The sequence below is a fragment of the Hakea prostrata genome, chromosome 4 (assembly GCF_041222555.1).
Source record: "Hakea prostrata isolate BN-2017 chromosome 4, UWA_Hpros_2, whole genome shotgun sequence".
NCBI lineage: Eukaryota > Viridiplantae > Streptophyta > Magnoliopsida > Proteales > Proteaceae > Hakea > Hakea prostrata.
In genome coordinates, this window is record NC_142603.1 from 23,694,035 (window position 1) to 23,711,946 (window position 17,912).

The 17,912-nt window shown below is 37.7% G+C and overlaps 1 protein-coding gene across 4 annotated transcripts in view; it reads left to right on the forward strand.

Annotated features, from left to right (window-relative positions):
- The first annotated feature begins 168 nt into the window (after positions 1 to 168).
- The window catches only part of LOC149018558 (histidine kinase 5-like), a 38,625-nt gene continuing 20,881 nt past the window's right edge, over positions 169 to 17,912 (forward strand). Inside the window, exons 1-8 of one of the 4 annotated variants that reach the window (XM_089152759.1) lie at positions 169 to 590; positions 702 to 836; positions 2,255 to 3,213; positions 4,387 to 4,443; positions 4,758 to 4,985; positions 7,545 to 7,638; positions 7,741 to 7,947; positions 9,158 to 9,288. In XM_089152759.1, coding sequence (XP_089008885.1) covers positions 2,485 to 3,213; positions 4,387 to 4,443; positions 4,758 to 4,985; positions 7,545 to 7,638; positions 7,741 to 7,947; positions 9,158 to 9,288 — 1,446 coding nt within the window. In that variant the 5' untranslated portion in view covers positions 169 to 590; positions 702 to 836; positions 2,255 to 2,484. The remainder of the gene's footprint in view (positions 591 to 701; positions 837 to 2,254; positions 3,214 to 4,386; positions 4,444 to 4,757; positions 4,986 to 7,544; positions 7,639 to 7,740; positions 7,948 to 9,157; positions 9,289 to 17,912) is intronic. The other 3 variants (XM_089152756.1, XM_089152757.1, XM_089152758.1) reach the window with 3 other exon arrangements.

Below are 17,912 nucleotides of genomic sequence, written 5' to 3' on the forward strand. Positions count from 1 at the left end.
AGAGAATCAATGGCATTCAACTCATTTGTTGTCTTGTTGCAAAAATTAAAAGGGACCGACCATAGGAGACTTAAATGGATGAGCTGTGTGATCTGTGATGTATTTGTTGTATTAAATAGAAGAGTTTTAACGGTTCTAAGCTCTAACTTGCGTTTACCCAAAAAAAAACAGAGAAAGAAAAAAGAGGTTCTAACTCGCACGTTATTTGGCGCTGGCCCTGTACACATCACCAGAGAAAGGGCGGGTAGCAGTTTTATTTTAATTTAAAAACTCAAAATCCAACACCTCTGTCTCTCCTTCTTCCCCTTTCGTCTCTCTCTCTCTTCTTCAGAGGGAGAGACAGTGAGGGTATGATAGGATCTCCTGAGCTAAGATTGATTGGCTCCTCAAAGCAGAAGCAAATACCCAGGGGACGATCAGCAGAGACAAGCAAATGAGCTTGATGAATCTTTGTGAGAGAGAGAGAGAGAACCCAGAAACCGCCATTAAACAACTCTTCAAGGCACATTCCTGAAGTACAATATTTTATTTTTGGACCTCAATAGCACATGGGTTCTTCTCTTGTTGAGGTGTGGTCTCCTCCCACGTTGGTAATTCCTTTTCGCTTCACATGTTCCTCTCTCATGTTTTTGCCTTTTTGACCCCCTTTGTTTTTCTGCAACTGAGGACTTCTTTGTGTTGCTTTTATTGAATACTCCAAGTGACTTCTGTTGCTGCATTAAGATCAAAAGAAGAGAGAGAAATTAATCAGAATATCTGAACCTGGGTCAGGGACGTACTTAACTGAGACCAGAGAAATCAGCTTCCTGGGTCCTTTAAGTGATTTAGATCTGGAGGTCAGCTTAATTGCATTATGCTTCTGTAATTGTTTCCTGGAAATTTTTTCTCACTTTTATGTTAAGAATTTTCTTAGATACGGATTGAATTCAGTTTTAGCAATGCATGCAGCATGTTTTTGTGGAAGGAAAGCGAAATTTAGTTTTTAGTCTCATCTTGGCGGTGGGTGTTGTATCGCCTTTGATGTTTTGGTTGAAGGAAGAATTGTTGTTTTTGGGTGGGTGTTGTATCGCCTTGAGTCAATGAATCTTGCTGTCTTTTCGTTTTCATGTTTACATTGATGGAAATAGATTTTGATTCTTGGATGCATTTTTCACATTCTTTGCCCAATTGGTCTCTGTTTTTTTTGGATTTCACTTACAAGTAGACTGCTTTAGGCAGATGCTGTTTTTGGTTACAACTGGAAGAACCGTTCATCCCTTGTTTATCACTTGAGTGCTTTTTCTTTTTATGGTAACCTATCTGTGCTTGTTTGGCGAGTTTAAACAGGGTCATTTATGACTTCGAATATTGGAAAACCTCACAACTTTTCTAGTGCCACTAACACTAACTGTTTTGACTTTGGGTCTCTATTGTGTGTTGGTTAAAATCTGTTTCAAACTACTATTGATTCCATACTGAACCTGGTTAGAAGCTTGGAGTTCTTGACATTATTATTTCTTTAATGAGAAATATTATTCTGATGATTTTTCCTTTCTGATTCGATGGAATAATATCAATCCTAGTGGAAGACTTTTTTTTTTTTAAACTGTTTCTAGCATTTATGCATATCAAATGTCAGAAACCAGTTCATGTTGCCCCCACTCCATCCTTTCCCTCTGAGTTCTTTGAAAATAGTGGATTAGTTGGGATCGAATTCCCATTCTGCCAAGGGAATGGCTTCCTACATATCTATTTTATCTTTTATGTGGAGATTTGAATTTGGGAGATGATCGACTTGTTGATAACTGCATAATTGACGGTGTAAGAAAAGAAAAATTAAAATGAAAAGTTGCCCTGGCATTCAGGTGCTATATGTAGAAGTTCTTTCTATTTGACCTTCCCCCCCACCCCCCCTCTCTCTCTCTCTGTGTAAGAGTTTCTTATGTGGCGAAGATTGGTATCTTTGTTATTGAAAGAATCTCCCTATGACCTCAGGCTTTTATTTTTTTTGGATGAATAAAAAATATATTAAACGAAAGGAAACAAGAGAACAAGGCCTTCAAGCAGAAAAGGAGAATTAAGACCTCAGGCTTGCTTGTTAGTTTGTTTACTGCTGTTGACAGCATCTTCCCAGCATTTCCTTTTCTATTTCTAGTTATTCATTGTCATTTATTGTATTTCATGTCATTTATGTATTCATATGGTTCTCCCTCCCCTTCACCCCCTTCAAATGAAGAAAAAAAACTTATATATCTTGATTTTTATGTTTGCACAGATTTTGTAACCTAGTGATGGGCTTAAGACAGTGAAAAGGACATCAAAACCAGTCAATTTTTAATGCTACAAGTGTCTTTCAGCTGACTCTTCTATTGGAACTGACATAATAAGAATGAATGTAACTGAACTGATTTTAGATGTCAGTGCTGCAATACTGTGTTCTGTAGCTTTACAGAGCTCAAGTTTTCTTATAGAGTTATACATTGGATGTGATATTTAGTTCTTAGCATGGATTCTGAGATGGGAACTGATCCTGACAACATGGACATGGAGATTGACATGGAAGAAGAAGTCCTTTCTTCGATGTGGCCTGAGGATCTTGGAAGTAAAGTTGGAAAGCAGTTCAATATGGAAAAGCCTGGGGGGGATCTGTTGGAGGAGGTTAATTTAATAGAGGAGCCTTCAATAGTTGATTTCAAGCGTCTCATGGAGTTAACCAACTATAGTGAGAAAGGTTCCTCTCAGTTGTCATACCTTGTAAAGCACTGGGAGTACAAGCAGGCTAACGCCATCCGCCTTCTCAAGGAAGAGATGGACATCCTAAACAAAAAAAGACAGGAAGTGGAGCTCAAGAAATTAGAAATTCTTGAGGATATCCGGTGTGGGGAAGATAAGTTTTCTGGTGATAAGCGTCCAATTTCCATTATGGATGAAGGTTATAATCTACTGGAAGATATGCCTAAGAAAAAGAATGATTATTTTGTTCAGAATAAAAGCCTAGAAATTGATGCTGAGTTTGATACTTGTAAGTACTGGAAGCAGCGGGCTTTGCAACTAGAGAAACTGCTGGAAGCAAGTATCCAGCGGGAGCAGACACTTGTGCAGAAGTTGCAGGAAAACATTAAAAATCTTCAAAATAAATCCTCACCTGTCGAAGAATTGTCTCAGATTTTGAAAAGAGCAGATAACTTCTTACATTTTATCCTCCAGACTGCACCAGTTGTCATTGGCCATCAGGTATTTTCACTCTAGATTTAAATTTTTTTTTTTTTTTTTAAATCTTCAGTGGATCAGCTACATGATTATAATTTCTTCATATTATTTGGACTGTAGATAGGGAAGAGTTATAGTCTTCTCCATTTCCCTTTCTTAGCTTGTTCTGGCTTCGCGGTTGTCATTGAAAAAACTATTCTGAGTCCTATTTGCAGTACAGAATTTTGAATGACATTTATCAACATAAATGGAGATCTGGGACATAATGCATACTTGATACACCAGCATCAATAAAATGAAAACCCTCTATTTATTTTGATGAAAATTTTATCATAAAGCAGGCATCATGTCATTTTCTACTCTGTCGTTCAATTCTTTTCCAGATTGTGAGCCAGCAAAGAGTGAAGGAAATATAAAGAAAAGGAAATTACGTGAAAAATAAAGGAAAATAATTGTGGATTCTTTCGTAGTTATTTCATGTGTAGGCCCATCATCTCTTTCTCCCTATGCAAGTGTATGTGCGTTTGTCATTGAGTATGACCATTACATGCATTTGCCACCACACTTCTCTATTTCAATATTACTGCTGCTGTAGCTGATCTAATGTTTTGCAAGTCATATTATCATTATCCATTTAACTGTGGGATGTGTAAGGATTTCTGAACCATGACATACTCCTCTATGGTCTCTACTTTCAAGGTTGATTTAATTGTCAACTATCACCTGAAACATATTTTTGGTTTCTCCTTGTTGTCAGATCTTCTTCTTCCTGTCCCAGGTCTCTAAGGATTTTCTTCTTTAAAAGTTCATGAGTATATAATTTTTTTTACATACTCTGTAGGCTGTTCTAAGAGCAGTTTGACCTCTGAAGATGCACTTTTCTTTGTTTCAGTGGAGAATGTTAATGTCATGATATTTTGTGATAAGATGCAGCTGACATAGACAATTTTCATGAGAACCTTCTATAGTTGAATGCTGTACTTCCAAACAGAAGTTTAGTGGTCCTGTAGTGTTGGCGGAGCTGTATATCATTATTAGTATCCAACTTCCATTTGTTAAATGGTGATGGAAGTTTCATCATTTCTAGTTCTACTGAAATACCTGATAGGAAAGGGATTCTTTTCTGCCTTTGGATTTTCTTTGTTGAGGAGACACTGTAGTGACATTACAAGATAAGTTTTCGTGCCTTCTGTACAGGACAAAGACATGCGGTATCGATTCATCTATAATCATTTTCCAAGTTTAGAAGAGCAGGTAACTTTGTCACCAACTTGTATCATGAATTTAATTTACTTAAGCTTAGCTGTATTTATTTGATTAAAATTTATATTTGTTCTCAATTATTTCTTTTAGTTGAGCAACTGTGACATGTAACCTGAAGAACATATTCTCTCCTTAATGGAATAAATTTTCACCCCCCTCCCACCAACAAAAAAAAAAAGAGAAAAAAGAAAAAGAAAAAAAGAAAAAAGGAGGCAACATCTCCCATGTATACTAAGTAATTAGCCATAAATTCTGTTTGCATACACTGAAGTGATGTTTTCCTCAAATCTGTGCATCTTGTTCAGGACATCATCGGGAAAACGGATTTGGAGATATTTTCAGGAGCTGGTGTTAAGGAAGCTCAGGACTTCAAGAGAGAAGTCTTGGAACGTGGTGTTCCTGCAAAGCGGGAATTTACATTTGATACAGAATTATTTGGTCTAAAGACATTTTTGATGTATGTGGAACCTGTATTCAGCAAGTCAGGAGAAAAAATTGGTGTGAATTATATGGGAATGGATCTCACTGATCAGGTAAACTTTCTGCAGCGGTTTATATTTCCTGGCGATCTCTAACATTTTGCTGGCAGTATTTGTCTATGTAATTTATTATTGGGTTTCAATAATGGTATTCTAACATACAGATTTGCAACTCTTACATGATAATTTGGTTTCGAAATGGTAAAGTTTTTTTTTTTGGTACAAGTGTACAACTTTACTTGTATCTTTTGGGATACTTTTCAGAATTAGATATTCAACGCTTAGAATAGTGAGGAAGGAGCAAGATGAAATAAAATATCAATATACATTAATACATATACTTATGGGTCTCTTAGCACCCTACCTCACAGGCTCACACAGACACACATAGAGACGCAAAAAAGAAAGAAATTCAAAAAAGTTAATGAATATTGATAACAAGGCAGTGAAAACCTATAGCCAGTTGACAGCTGATTGCATTTCTGAAGTAAAATCTATTCATGTTATTCCAGTTGTCTCTAAATTCAAGAAAGTCTAGAAGATGGCAACTCTGAATTTAGTTTTGACATGTTTAGATGAAGAATTCATCCTTCAAATATTCTGCTGTCTTACTCTCGCAAAAGCCCAGTTGAGTCTACAGTTAGCATTATCTTATTCTCAAACAGTTTTTGAGATGACTTGGGGCACAGATTCAATGGGTAAAGTTTGATGAGTTTTTCGTGCACGACTTATGATAGCTACTGATTATAACTTCCATTATAGTTTGATACTTTGGCTACTCTTTTTTTTTGGGGGGGGGGGGGAGTTGGAGTGTGGTGTTTGAAGGTAACATAGAGGGATACTGTACAATTTTGCTTCCTGTTCCTTTGTGGCACTTCAACAGTGAATCAACCTAAGTAGTGGTGTGGCTATTCATCCAAATATATATATATATATATACTTTTTTTGGTGGTGTAGCTGTAATTTACTTTGCTTGTTGGTGTAGTATGTTGAGTAATCTGTAGGAAAATCTGTTGAGAACAAAAGAAAACTTAAAGTTTTCAGTTACTCCAGAAAATTCGGCGTAAAGATTTTGAGAAATAGATTCTCATTGTAGTTAGATTCTTGAGTGCTTGGGCCTCTTGGATAGTTGGTTGATGTCCAGTATCAGATACAAGCAATCTGTTTTATTTTCAACAACTGCAACAACCACATGAATGTGGGCTGGTTTTTGACACTGATCTGGAGATTAGTTCCAGGTTGATTTGTTTCTGCATTATTTGAAATAGGCTAACCTGTGATACACAGAAATATATTATTAAATAAGATTGAGAAAAAGCCACCACAGCAGATCCAATTAGGTCTACAACCAGATGAGGCATCCTGGCCAATTGGGCCTAATATATAAGTTTCTTGCCTTGTTGGGTTTGCAATCCTACTTGTTTGTGTTCTGATCCTTGAAGTAGCTTCCAGTCTGACAGGAATCTTGATACCGTAAAGAAAACTGGGTAGAAATGAGAACAACTTCCTAGAGTAGTTGGTTTTGGTAGGGGGTGGTGTGGTAAAGCCATCCCCACCAGGAGGTGTTGGGCTTGGGTTGGTTCTCATCTTCCCTTCCCCCAGTAGAGTAGATACCTACAAAAAGAAGGGGCAGAAATCACGAAAGAGAAGAAAAACCCAAGAAGAGCTTATTTCTTTATGCAATGAAATCCATACAAGGCATTCAGATAACTGATAAAGAAATTGATAGCTCTCACTGTTTTCAAACTTTTGATGTTTTCAATTACAGTTGCTTTATATTGTTTGACATGTAGTAGCCTTGTGGTATAGATTCCCGAGGAAAGTTTTGTAATCACTTCCCCATGTGACCACATCATTGATTCCAATCATACCATTTTGGTTGTTAAAACTTCACTTTACTTTGCATCCATTTCTTTTTTTTAGCTAAAATACAAATTATATCCAGAAGTTTCTTTTTCTTTTTTTGGTTTGAAAAATTTCCTGTCCAGTCCAATCAAACAGATGCCTTAAGGAAGGTGAAGTTTGGAAAAGTTTGAGATTCATATAATTGGGAAAATTTACTTTCAGCTATAGCTGATCACCTGGTGATGGTAGCTTGCCATGTGGCAGAAACCCATCCACCTTCTGAGTCTCGAAATTTCACCTCGGTGATGAGCTCCAAATTTTAGCTATAGTTGATCACCTGGGGGCAGTAACCATCATAGTTTACCCATTGTGCCCTATAAATATAAAGTTCCCTTGGAGATGAGCTCCTTTCGACTGTAAAAGTTAGATGTAATTGAAAAGGCATATGATGCAAGTCTCGTGTAAGATGTTCCACGTTAGTGACCTCTCACTTAGAATGGTTTTTCTTCTGTGAATCCTTTCTTAATGTCTTCAATGTTGGTTCATTCCTTTGTTAACTGGATACATCATATGTATTTTCTACTTTTAACTGCTTCCTGTAGAAAACAAACATATGGTTGTCCAGTCTTAATGAAAACAAATTATTTTTATTAGATCTCATTGTAATTAACTTGATGGTCGTTCAATCTAATGAAAAGCAACCTTATGTTCATTCAATCATATCTCACCACAATAACTGGGACATGCTATGTTGCTGATGCATGACAGGTGATAAAAAGAGAAAAAATGACAAAAATTCGAGAAGAGTTAGCTGTTCAAAAAGCAAAAGAAACAGAACTCAACAAAACGATCCATATAACAGGTCCTATCTATTTACTAATCTGTGAGTACTCTTGAATTTCATGTTGGTGCACTCTGAGTGAAACAAGGAATACTTACTTATCATGATTTTTCTTTCTTGCAGAGGAAACAATGAGGGCAAAGCAAATGCTAGCAACGATGTCTCATGAGATAAGATCTCCTCTTTCTGGTGTTGTTAGCATGGCTGAAATTCTTACCACCACAAAGTTGGATCACGAACAAAGATCATTACTGGATGTCATGATATCATCTGGGGATTTGGTCTTGCAACTTATTAATGACATACTTGACCTTTCCAAAGTTGAATCAGGTCTGAGATATAATCTTATTTTGGAAGCCTCATTTTATGGATCACCCATTTGTATGATTGCATATGGGCTTGTATCAGTATAGATTCTCGTTGTCCTGACTAGTTTTAGCTTTAGTTCACTGTACTTAAGCCAGGAGTAAAATGGATTGAGTGCTTAGTCTTGCAAATGTATTTATAGACATGGAAATATGAAATCCCATCTATGGGTCCAGTTTGAGTATGTGAAATGGGGTCCTATTCCAGTCTTAGTTCAATAATCCATAAACCTAGAAGGTGAGAAGAGTTCCAAATCCTCCTCTACTAGGGGAAACTTTTTGGGACTCTAATGGTCTCCTAATGGGTGCTTCACATCATATATTGGCATTGCTTTTAATTTTACTGCTAAGGTTATAGCTTTCTTTATTATTGATCATTCAATGGTAAGGTCAAATGTACTTTCCAAACTGGATCAAAAGTGACTCCCAGGCAGTGGTTTTTTGTATAGAATCAGAAAATATTTCGTGTCTTTTCTCCAACAATGGCTCTCCTTGCGGCCATATGTATCCACAATCAAGAGAATATCTTCTGCTTTTAGAGAGGCAAACTTGACTGAAGATGCATTTATTCAACAGTGCCACATGTTCCCACTGGCCTAGTTGATGTACTTAATTCCCGATTGGATTCTTGAGAATCTTAAATGGCAAGCTTAGGATCGGCCAAGATTTAGATTGATATCTAAGTGACTGAATCAGGGTTATTTCACTTTTAGTTAGCTTAAGGTGTCTGCTAATGGTAATGCTAAAGGTGGATCCTTGAGTTGACTTCCATAAGTTGAGTTCTTCATTGGTGGCATGGCCAAAGGTGGAGGTCTCTTCTCATTGTTGTATTCTACTCATGCCATCTGGGTATGCCTGGATGTTGATCCAGCATTGTTTACATTTTTATTTTTGAATACAAAATATTGCTGATCCTAAGCTTGTCTACCTCCCCCTCCCCACCCCCTCCCAAAAAAAACAAAGAAGTCTCGATAGTGCTCGCATTCGAGATTTAGTTCTTGGATTTGATTATGGTGTCATAAGTAGGAGCTGCTAGTGAGCTGTGTAGATCTAAACAAGATTTAGATGTCATTTATTTCAAGGTATCTCGAGCTTCTCACTGGTTTGGGGTAATGCTGATTATATTCTTAAACTTGGATTTGGATATCATTTTTTGTCGTCTTTGATTTCTTTAGGTGCGATGAAGTTAGAAGCTACAAAGTTCCGGCCCAGAGAGGTGGTTAAACATGTACTTCAGACTGCAGCAGCATCATTGCAAAAGATGCTGACCCTGGAAGGACATGTAGCAGATGATGTTCCTGTCGAAGTAAGATATCTTCCTTCTCTCTTTCTCTCTCTCTCTCTCTCCAACTCCAAGTGATATGGGTAAGTCCCAATTATATTGTCTGCTCATGTAGGTAATTGAACTTTGTCCCCTACATAGTGATTTTAGTGTGTGGATATCTCATGAAATCCCAAATGAAGGGTAGAAATATGTGGAATTTACAGTAACAGAGAGAGTCTTATATCACAGTGCAACTATGAGCCATTCATGTCTAGTGTTTCAACATGACTAGAGATTCCAAGTCCCTGTATCCCTGTATTGTTTCAAAAATAATGGTGAGGGGACTGCTGCGATTCTACTCTGTCTTGGTCCTGTATGAAGAATGAATGTGATGATCTAATGTGTAGATGATATCTTGATTTAGCCATGGTTCAAGAACTTGAACTTGAAGGGGAATCTTTCCCAGTCAAAATAGTGTGTTGAGCCAAGATCTTGGTTAGACATGGGATTGGCTTTTTTTTTGTTTGGGATTGGGGGGGGGGGGGGGTTGGGGGAGACCTCAAACCTCCATCTGAGTATTAGGTATCTCTTGAAGCTGAAGCTTGCTGTCCTGCAGTGGTGACCTCAGATTTATGGAAAAAAAGAAGTAGTGAAAATGAAAGTTTCATTTCTGAACCAACTTAAAAAATTGAAGTAAAACTCTAAAATGGCCTAGTGTATACATAATATACTCATACAAAGTTGTGAACTCATACATTAATGTCCAAAGAAGTCTTTGCATACCATACACATAAACATAACACATGTCCATAATTCAAGTTAGATTAGCTTCAGTAGCATACAAAAACATTTGCACAAAAGTTCTTGAAAAAATTTAGATTTGGGAGCATATGATTGCCTTGCTTGTAGGTTAGCTTGAAAATGAATGGAATCCTTGTAAATATGGGGTAGAAGTGCTAGTAACCACCTCCAGCAGTTCTTTGACCAAGAATCTGATGTAATGGAAGATTTGAGCTGCACAAAGCTTTGAAGAACCTGGAAAAACTCCTCTATATTAGCAAGATTGAGTCAAGATATCTTAACTCAATTGAGTTTGAGACTTTTTATATAAGGTGCCAGTTCAAGTAGCATTGAAATTGAAATCTTGACTCTACTGAGATATCAACCAAGTTATTCGAACTTCCTTGGCATCTCGTCTTGCCAAATCATAAAAGTGAGATATCCTGTGAGATCTCACCAAGATTTCTCAAGTTCTCGTGCCATGGAATAATCTTTCTTAGTTAATGGTGTTAATACTTGTTGTAAGTCAAGAGGTTAAGTGAGAAGGATAGTTTTATCAGTTAGTATGCTTTTATTATTTTAGTTCCACTTCTGGTACTCTTGTATTCTTTCTTTTACATTATTATTATAAATAAAAGGCTTGCTATGTCACATTGGCATAAGTCAGAATTCACTCACTTCTTTTAGCATGGTATCAGACCTTGGTCTGATCCATCTTTGAGCACCACCATCCCTTTGTGTGAACCACCAAAAAAAAAAAGAGGGGGGAACCATCGCAGGAGCAGTGATGAGGACATCAGTGAGCAGTTCCAAGTTTACTGGCGACGCTGGCGTAGAGATCATCCCACGACAACATATATGTGGATGGATGATGAGTTCGGAGGTTATCGGATTGCTAGGATCCTATGGTTCAATGAAAAACACTGCTCATAGGCAGTTTGTCATGTTATTTTCCTTAGTCTTAGTGGGTTGGGTAGTAGTTTACTATTGAAATATTTTAATTTCATGTTTGAGTCTTTATGGGCTGGGCCTAGAGTCTATTTTGGCCCAATTTTGAATTATTTTGGGTTTGGGTTATATTTACAACTTAATTGGGGTTATTTTGGAAATTAAACATATAGGGTTGTGAGGGTTCAATTTTTTTTTATTTAAACCTTGTATGGAATTCGTTTTTGGCAATCAATGAATGAATGAAAGAATTAAAGAAAAGAGCTCACGTTGCTTTCTCTCTCTCTCTCTCTCTCTCTCTCTCCGGCGGAACCAACACTTCTCTCTCTTTCCTCCTTTCACCCTTGTTTCCCACTAGAAAAATTCCCCTTGCTCTCCTCTACAAAGATCTACTCTTTTTTTTTTTTTTTCTCAAAAAAGACCTAGTTTCTTTCCTGGAAATCTTCTTCTTCTTCCCCAAACCCCACGGTTGTTCTGTTTTTTTTTTTCTTGCAAAAAAATCTTTTGTTTTTTTTTTCCTTTTTTCTTCCCTCTTTCCCTTATACGGTAGTCTAGTTTTCTTTTGTTAGTCTCCCTTCCATTCTCTTTGTTTCTTTTCTTTCTCTCCCTTTCTCTTATCACCTACTCTCTTTCCTAGGTACACCATTATTTCAAAATATCTTTTTTTCCTTTCCTAGGATTCACCACTACCTCAAAATATTTTTTTCTTTTTCTTATTTCTATTCCTAAATACTTTCTAACCCCTGTTTTGCAGCCAGGATCAACAGGTAACTTTATCTCTCCCTAAATATTTCTTATTTATTTTTTGGCAGTAGTTTTGTTTACAACACTAAGACTCCCTTTACATGGTTAATTGTTGAATTCCTTGTTAGAAATCTGATATTGATTAGGACAGCTCTATTTTCTTTAAGTTTCTTAATACCCCTGCATTCAATTTAGTGTTATGGTGCCAAGATCCCCATCCCCTTGTTTCCTTATTGATTCTTGTTTAGTTGTGCTTACTAGTAGGACTTATTGTGTTTGTTTCTCTACTTTAACAGTCTTACATGCATGATTAATCAGAACTCAAGTGCTGCAAATTCCTTTCTTTACTATCTGTCAAGAATAGGTGTCTAATTCTAAGAGTCTAGTAGCCCACTTTGTAGGTCCCCTAGTTTCTAGGGTTTCTCCTACATCAAGCAAAGCCTGCAACTCTGATCGAAGGAGGAAAGAAAAAACCTTCGTAGCACCACCATCACTATTCCACTAGTGTCGCCAAGCCTTTCTAGTCTATCGAAGCTGTCTGTTCTTCGTCTTTCTCCATCGTTACAACCTGCAGAAGCATCTATAAGCTACGACGCCTTCATCCTCACCTTCTTTCTTTCCATCGCAACCAAAACCCATCCACCTCTGCATTGCCTGCAACCTATAACACCATCAGACCCATTGCAACCCACCTACGACTCAACCCCAGACCGATCGCCTGCAACCTGTACTTGAAACACCATCACCTGTAACCTCAATTGCTTTCGTAGAACTATTGAACACTTTTTTCATTCTTTTTTTTTCCTCCCTCCATCGCATGAAACAATTTTGCATTGCCATCTTCTTCCATTGTCTGCCACTTGTAACCTTTGTTGTGCAATTACCTTATGTTTTCTCCGTTGAAGGAAGAAGAAACCCATTGAACTAGAACAATGTTGTTCTTAACCATAACCCAAAACTTGGTCCTATTGAACCAAACCGGAACCCAACCAAATCAAAACTAAAAAAAGAAAGAAAAAAAAAAAAAAACCAGCCCCATGTGTTCTATGTTATAAAGAAAATGACCTATTTGAGGTGGCGAGTGTTTTTTCCTCCTACTGAAAATATTTTCCCTTCATCCTTAATTAATCCCTTGTTCCTGTGACGGCTGACCCAACTACACCCAACTCTTCAGGTACATCCAAGGATTTTTCTATTCCTCGGGATCGTGATTTTCCCCCTCTTCAGATGACCACTGTCAAGCTTAATGGGACCAATTATCTTCGCTGGTCTCATTCCATTTCTCTTGCAATTGGTGCTCTTGGTCTTACTGGCCATCTCGATGGAACTTCTACCAAACTTTCTACTCCTGGTCCACAATATACTAAGTGGTATATAGACAAGTATTTGGTTATAGGATTTATTTTTAATTCCATTTAACCAAGCATAGTAGAGAGTTTTCATCTTCTTTATCCAGATGCTGCTACTATTTGGAGAGTTGCCCAAGATACATATTCTAAAGTAGGCAATGATGCACAGTGGTTTAAGATTTGAAGGAAGATTCATTAGTTGTAACTGAAGTAGCTAACCTTGTTTTAATATTACAATACACTTAGAGGGTATTATTAGACATTGGATTTCTTTAGTCGATTTACTCCATACACTGTTGCGGATGTAGCTTCTTATCAGAAGTGGGAAGACAAGCTCTGAGTTTGACTTTCTGGCAGGCCTAAATATTGAGTATGAGATTCAGGCACATATTCTTTCCTCAGAGCCTTTCCTTCTCTGGAGCAAGCCTATGCCATGTTGATACAGAGGACAGTCGGTGGACAACTATGGTATACATAGACTCCTAATAGGTCAGCATTAGCTGCTGGTTTTGGTAATAACAATTTTGGTTCTGGTGATTCTCGGCCTTCGGTAAAGTGTGAATATTATGGGAAAGAACGCCAGACAAAGGAGGAGTGTTGGAAGTTGCATGGACGTCCAGTAAATTCTTGTAGGAGAGGTAGGAATGGAACCAGAGGCAACAAGCTAGCATCTGCAAATGAGGCTATTTCATACACCCCAAGTACTCCAACACCTCTTTCCACAGATGAGCTCCAATAACTTTGTTGGTTGATGTTCAGGATTGATGTATCCTCTTCTGGACATATTCCCAATGCTAGTGTTGCCTCTGCCGTCACATCCATTATTGATTCCCTGCATTCCACAGATATTTTCGGTGTCATAGTGTTAACTCTATCTATCCCTCCTGGAAAATTGATTCTAAGGCAACTGACCACATGATAAGCTCATCCTCTTTTTTTCATTCTTATTCACTTGATTCTTTTGCCCAAGATGTTCAAACAATTGATGGGTCTTTCTCCCATCTCCGAAACAGGTTCCATTATCTGTTCTCATATACTTACCCTTTCTTCCGTTTTGCACGTTCACAAATTTTTGGCTAACCTTTTGTCTATTAGTAGTCTTGCACATGATATGAATTGCAAAATAACTTTCTTTCCTTCTCATTGTGTTTTTAAGGACCTAGAAAAGGGGCGTAAGATCAGTAGTGGTAAACAAAAAGGGGGGGGGGCTTTACTTATTGGACGGATCTCCATCAGCTTTTTCTATGGCATCTACATCGTCCTTTCATGCATTAGTGTTTTTATTATAGTGGCATAATCGGCTTGGCCACATTCTTTTATTAGTTTTGTCAAGGTTATTTCCTGACTTGGTTAAACATGTAATTTGAATGATTTTCATTGTGATGCTTGCATTTTGGCCTAACAAACTAGACTTGTTAATCCTATTTCTGATAATCATAGTAATATTCCTTTTTCTATTATACATACTGATGTGTGGGGTCCGTCTCAGACTGTGTATATCTGGTCATCGATGGTTTGTTTCCTTTATTGACTATTACGCTAGAACTATATGAGTGTATCTTCTTCACAAAAAAAGCGACGTGTTTTCCTATTTTTGGAATTTCCATAATATGGTTAGGACTCAGTTTGGGGCTATTGTAAAAATCTTGAGGATTGATATCGGGACTGAATACATAGTTGGGGTTTTTCCCTCTTATTTTGCTGACATGGGATTATACATTAAACTAGTTGTGTTGATACCCCTCCTCAAAATGGGGTGGCTGAGAGCAAGAATGGACATCTTCTTGAGGTAACACTATCCTTTATGTTCACTATGCATGTGCCTCCTCGTTTTTGTGAGGATGTAGTTCAAAACGCCACCAATCTTATTAACAGGATGCCTTCCTGAGTCTTAGATCAACGTTGTCCACTTGAGGTTCTTTTAGGGACAACCAACTTTATAGTTCCCCCTAATGTCTTTGGGTGTGTTGTTTTTGTTCGCAACCATCATAGTCATGGTAAGTTAGATCTTGGATTACAATGTATATTTTTGGGTTATCCTCCTACTCAAAAAGGGTATAAGTGTTACCATCCTGAGTGTGGTTATTTTTTTGAATCTATAGATATGGTTTTTCAAGAACAATTCCTTTCTTTTCTCCTCCTCTTCTTCCAGGGGAAAGTGTAAATGAAGAACCTCCAGTGTTCCTTAAGATTCCTCTTGAGATTCCTACCATTGAGTCTCCTTTGTTATATTTTCCTTTGGAAGATGAAGTGATCGGATAGGAACAACTGGTGGATGATGTGCAGGTGGAGACTAAACCTTTGAAGACCTACCAAATGAAACAGAAAATATCCCCTTCTGAGCCACGCCAGTTGGAAGCACCGACTCTTAATCGTGAAGAATCCGCTCCTCCTGGTGAGTCTGTCTTCGAACTTGATCTACCTATTGCTTTGAGAAAGCAGCCACGTACTTGCACTAAACATCCTATTTTGTAACCGTGTCTCATATTAGTCCCCTATCCCCATAATTTCAGAGCTTTATTTCCTCTTTGTTCTCCACCTTTATTCCTAACTCATGGTATGAGGCAATATCTCACTCAAACTGGAAGAAAGCTATGGATGAAGAAATGCAAGCCTTGGAAAAAAACAAAATGTGGGAGTTGGTGTCTTTGCATGTAGGAAAACAAATTGTTGGATGCAAGTGGGTGGTTGTTATGAAACATAGAGTAGATGGAACCATAGGAAGATGTAAGGAAAGCCAGGTTGCCAAAGGCTTCACTCAAACCTATGGTAATGAGTATCAGGAGACATTTGCGCTTGTTGCCAAAATGAACATAGTTCGGGCTGTTCTCTCATGTGCTGTGAAACAAGGGTGGAATCTTCAGCAATTGGATGTGAATAATGCTTTCTTAGACGGAGAGCTTCAGGAGGAAGTATATATGGATGTGCCTCCAGGCTATTCTAGCCCTAAAACTCATAGGAAAGTGTGCAAATTAAGAAGAGCCTTGTATGAACTAAAATAGTCCCCTAAGGCATGGGATGGAAGGTTTTATAAGGCTATGACCTCCTATCGCTATAGGCAGAGTAATGCAGACCATACTCTATTTGTTAAGCAGGATGTTTCTTATACTACAATACTTCTGGTTTATGTGGATGATATTGTTATCATAGGAAGTAGTGAGGAAAAAATTACAGCCCGGAAGACTTTTTTGGGGACAGAATTTGAGATAAAAGGCACAGACAAACTTAGATATTTTCTCTGGTTAGAGCTGGCATACTCAGCTAATGGTCTCTCTCTTTAGAGAAAATACACTTTGGACCTACTAAAAGAGACTGGGATGTTAAGGTGTAGACCTGCTGAGACCTCAGTGGAGCCCAATCATCACTTGAAGGCAAAGGAAGGAGAACCAATTGATAAGATTAGCTATCAGAAACTAGTTGGGAAGTTGATCCATCTGACACACACTAGCCGGATATCACTTTTGCAATTAGCCTGGTCGGTCAATTCATGCATGATCCTTACTCTTTACATTTTGATTCTGTGTATCACATCTTGAGGTACTTGAAGGCATCCCTAGGAAAAGGCATCTTAGTCTCTTCCCATGGGCATCCTAGAGTTGAAGCATAAAAAATGTAGATTGGGCAGGAAGTCCAAACGATAGGAGATCTGCCTCTAGTTATTGTGCATATGTAAGGGGTAATCTAGTGTCATGGAGGGGCAAGAAATAGGCTGTAGTTGCACGGTCTAGTGCTGAAGCAAAGTTTAGGGCTTTGGATTAAGGCATTTGTGAAGTAATATGGTTGAAGGGTCTTCTTCAGGAACTTGAGACAAATCTATAAGAACTCTAACGGCTGTACTTTGACAGCAAATCATCAATCAATATAGCTCATAATCCAGTTCAGCGTGACAGGACTAAACATGTTAAGATTGACAGATATTTTATCAAAGAGAAGGTTGAGTCTGGTTGATTCAGATTTCCTTTGTCACATCTGATAATCAGCGTGCTGTCGTGTTCCAAAAGAGTTTGAGTGTAAAGTTGTTCAGTAGCATTATTAGCAAGTTGGGCATGATAGACATCTATGCACCAACTTGAGGGGGAGTGTTGTGAATCAAGAGTCTAAGTGAGAAGGGTAATTGTATCAGTTAGTATGCTTGTGTTATTTTAGTCCCACTCCCACATCAGGTACTCTTGTATTCTTTCTTTTACATTATTCTATATATATAAAGGCCTACTATGTCACACTGGCATAAGTCAAGATTCACTCACTTCTTTCAACAATACCATTAATCCCACTCCAAATAACCTGGGTGAGGCTTGACTTCTGTTCAATTCGAATATTGAACTTCTAGATTTGAGACAGAATGATCGTAAGTCCTACAAATTGTGGGGGGAAGAGGAATTTACTAGTTTAACAGCATGCACTTTATTCTTTTCTGGAACCCTTATATGCATAAACTAAATGGCTTTAGTTGAAAGGGAAAAAGATGAAGAAAGCGTTCTTCAACTCCATCAATTATTATGCGCACTAGTTGGCTTACATATAAACAGCATGACTTATGGATAAAAGGTGGGATGTTTTCATGCATGATTGATTAAGGTGGGGATGAGTTACAAAGTGTCCAATAGGTGCCTCTTTTGACATTTTGATTCCTTTTTATGAGAGGGGGACAGAACTTTTGTCATTATTACCCCTTTCTTCAAGAACATAGATGATGTGCTCCAAATTGTCCTATTTTATTTTCATTTTTTGATTGCATATTTAAATAATTAGGGATTTTTTTATTTTTTATTTTATTTTCCCTAACTTACAAACCTTCTAATCGTGCTGGTTGCTGTGCCTCCATTTAAAGACACCCTTCCCCTG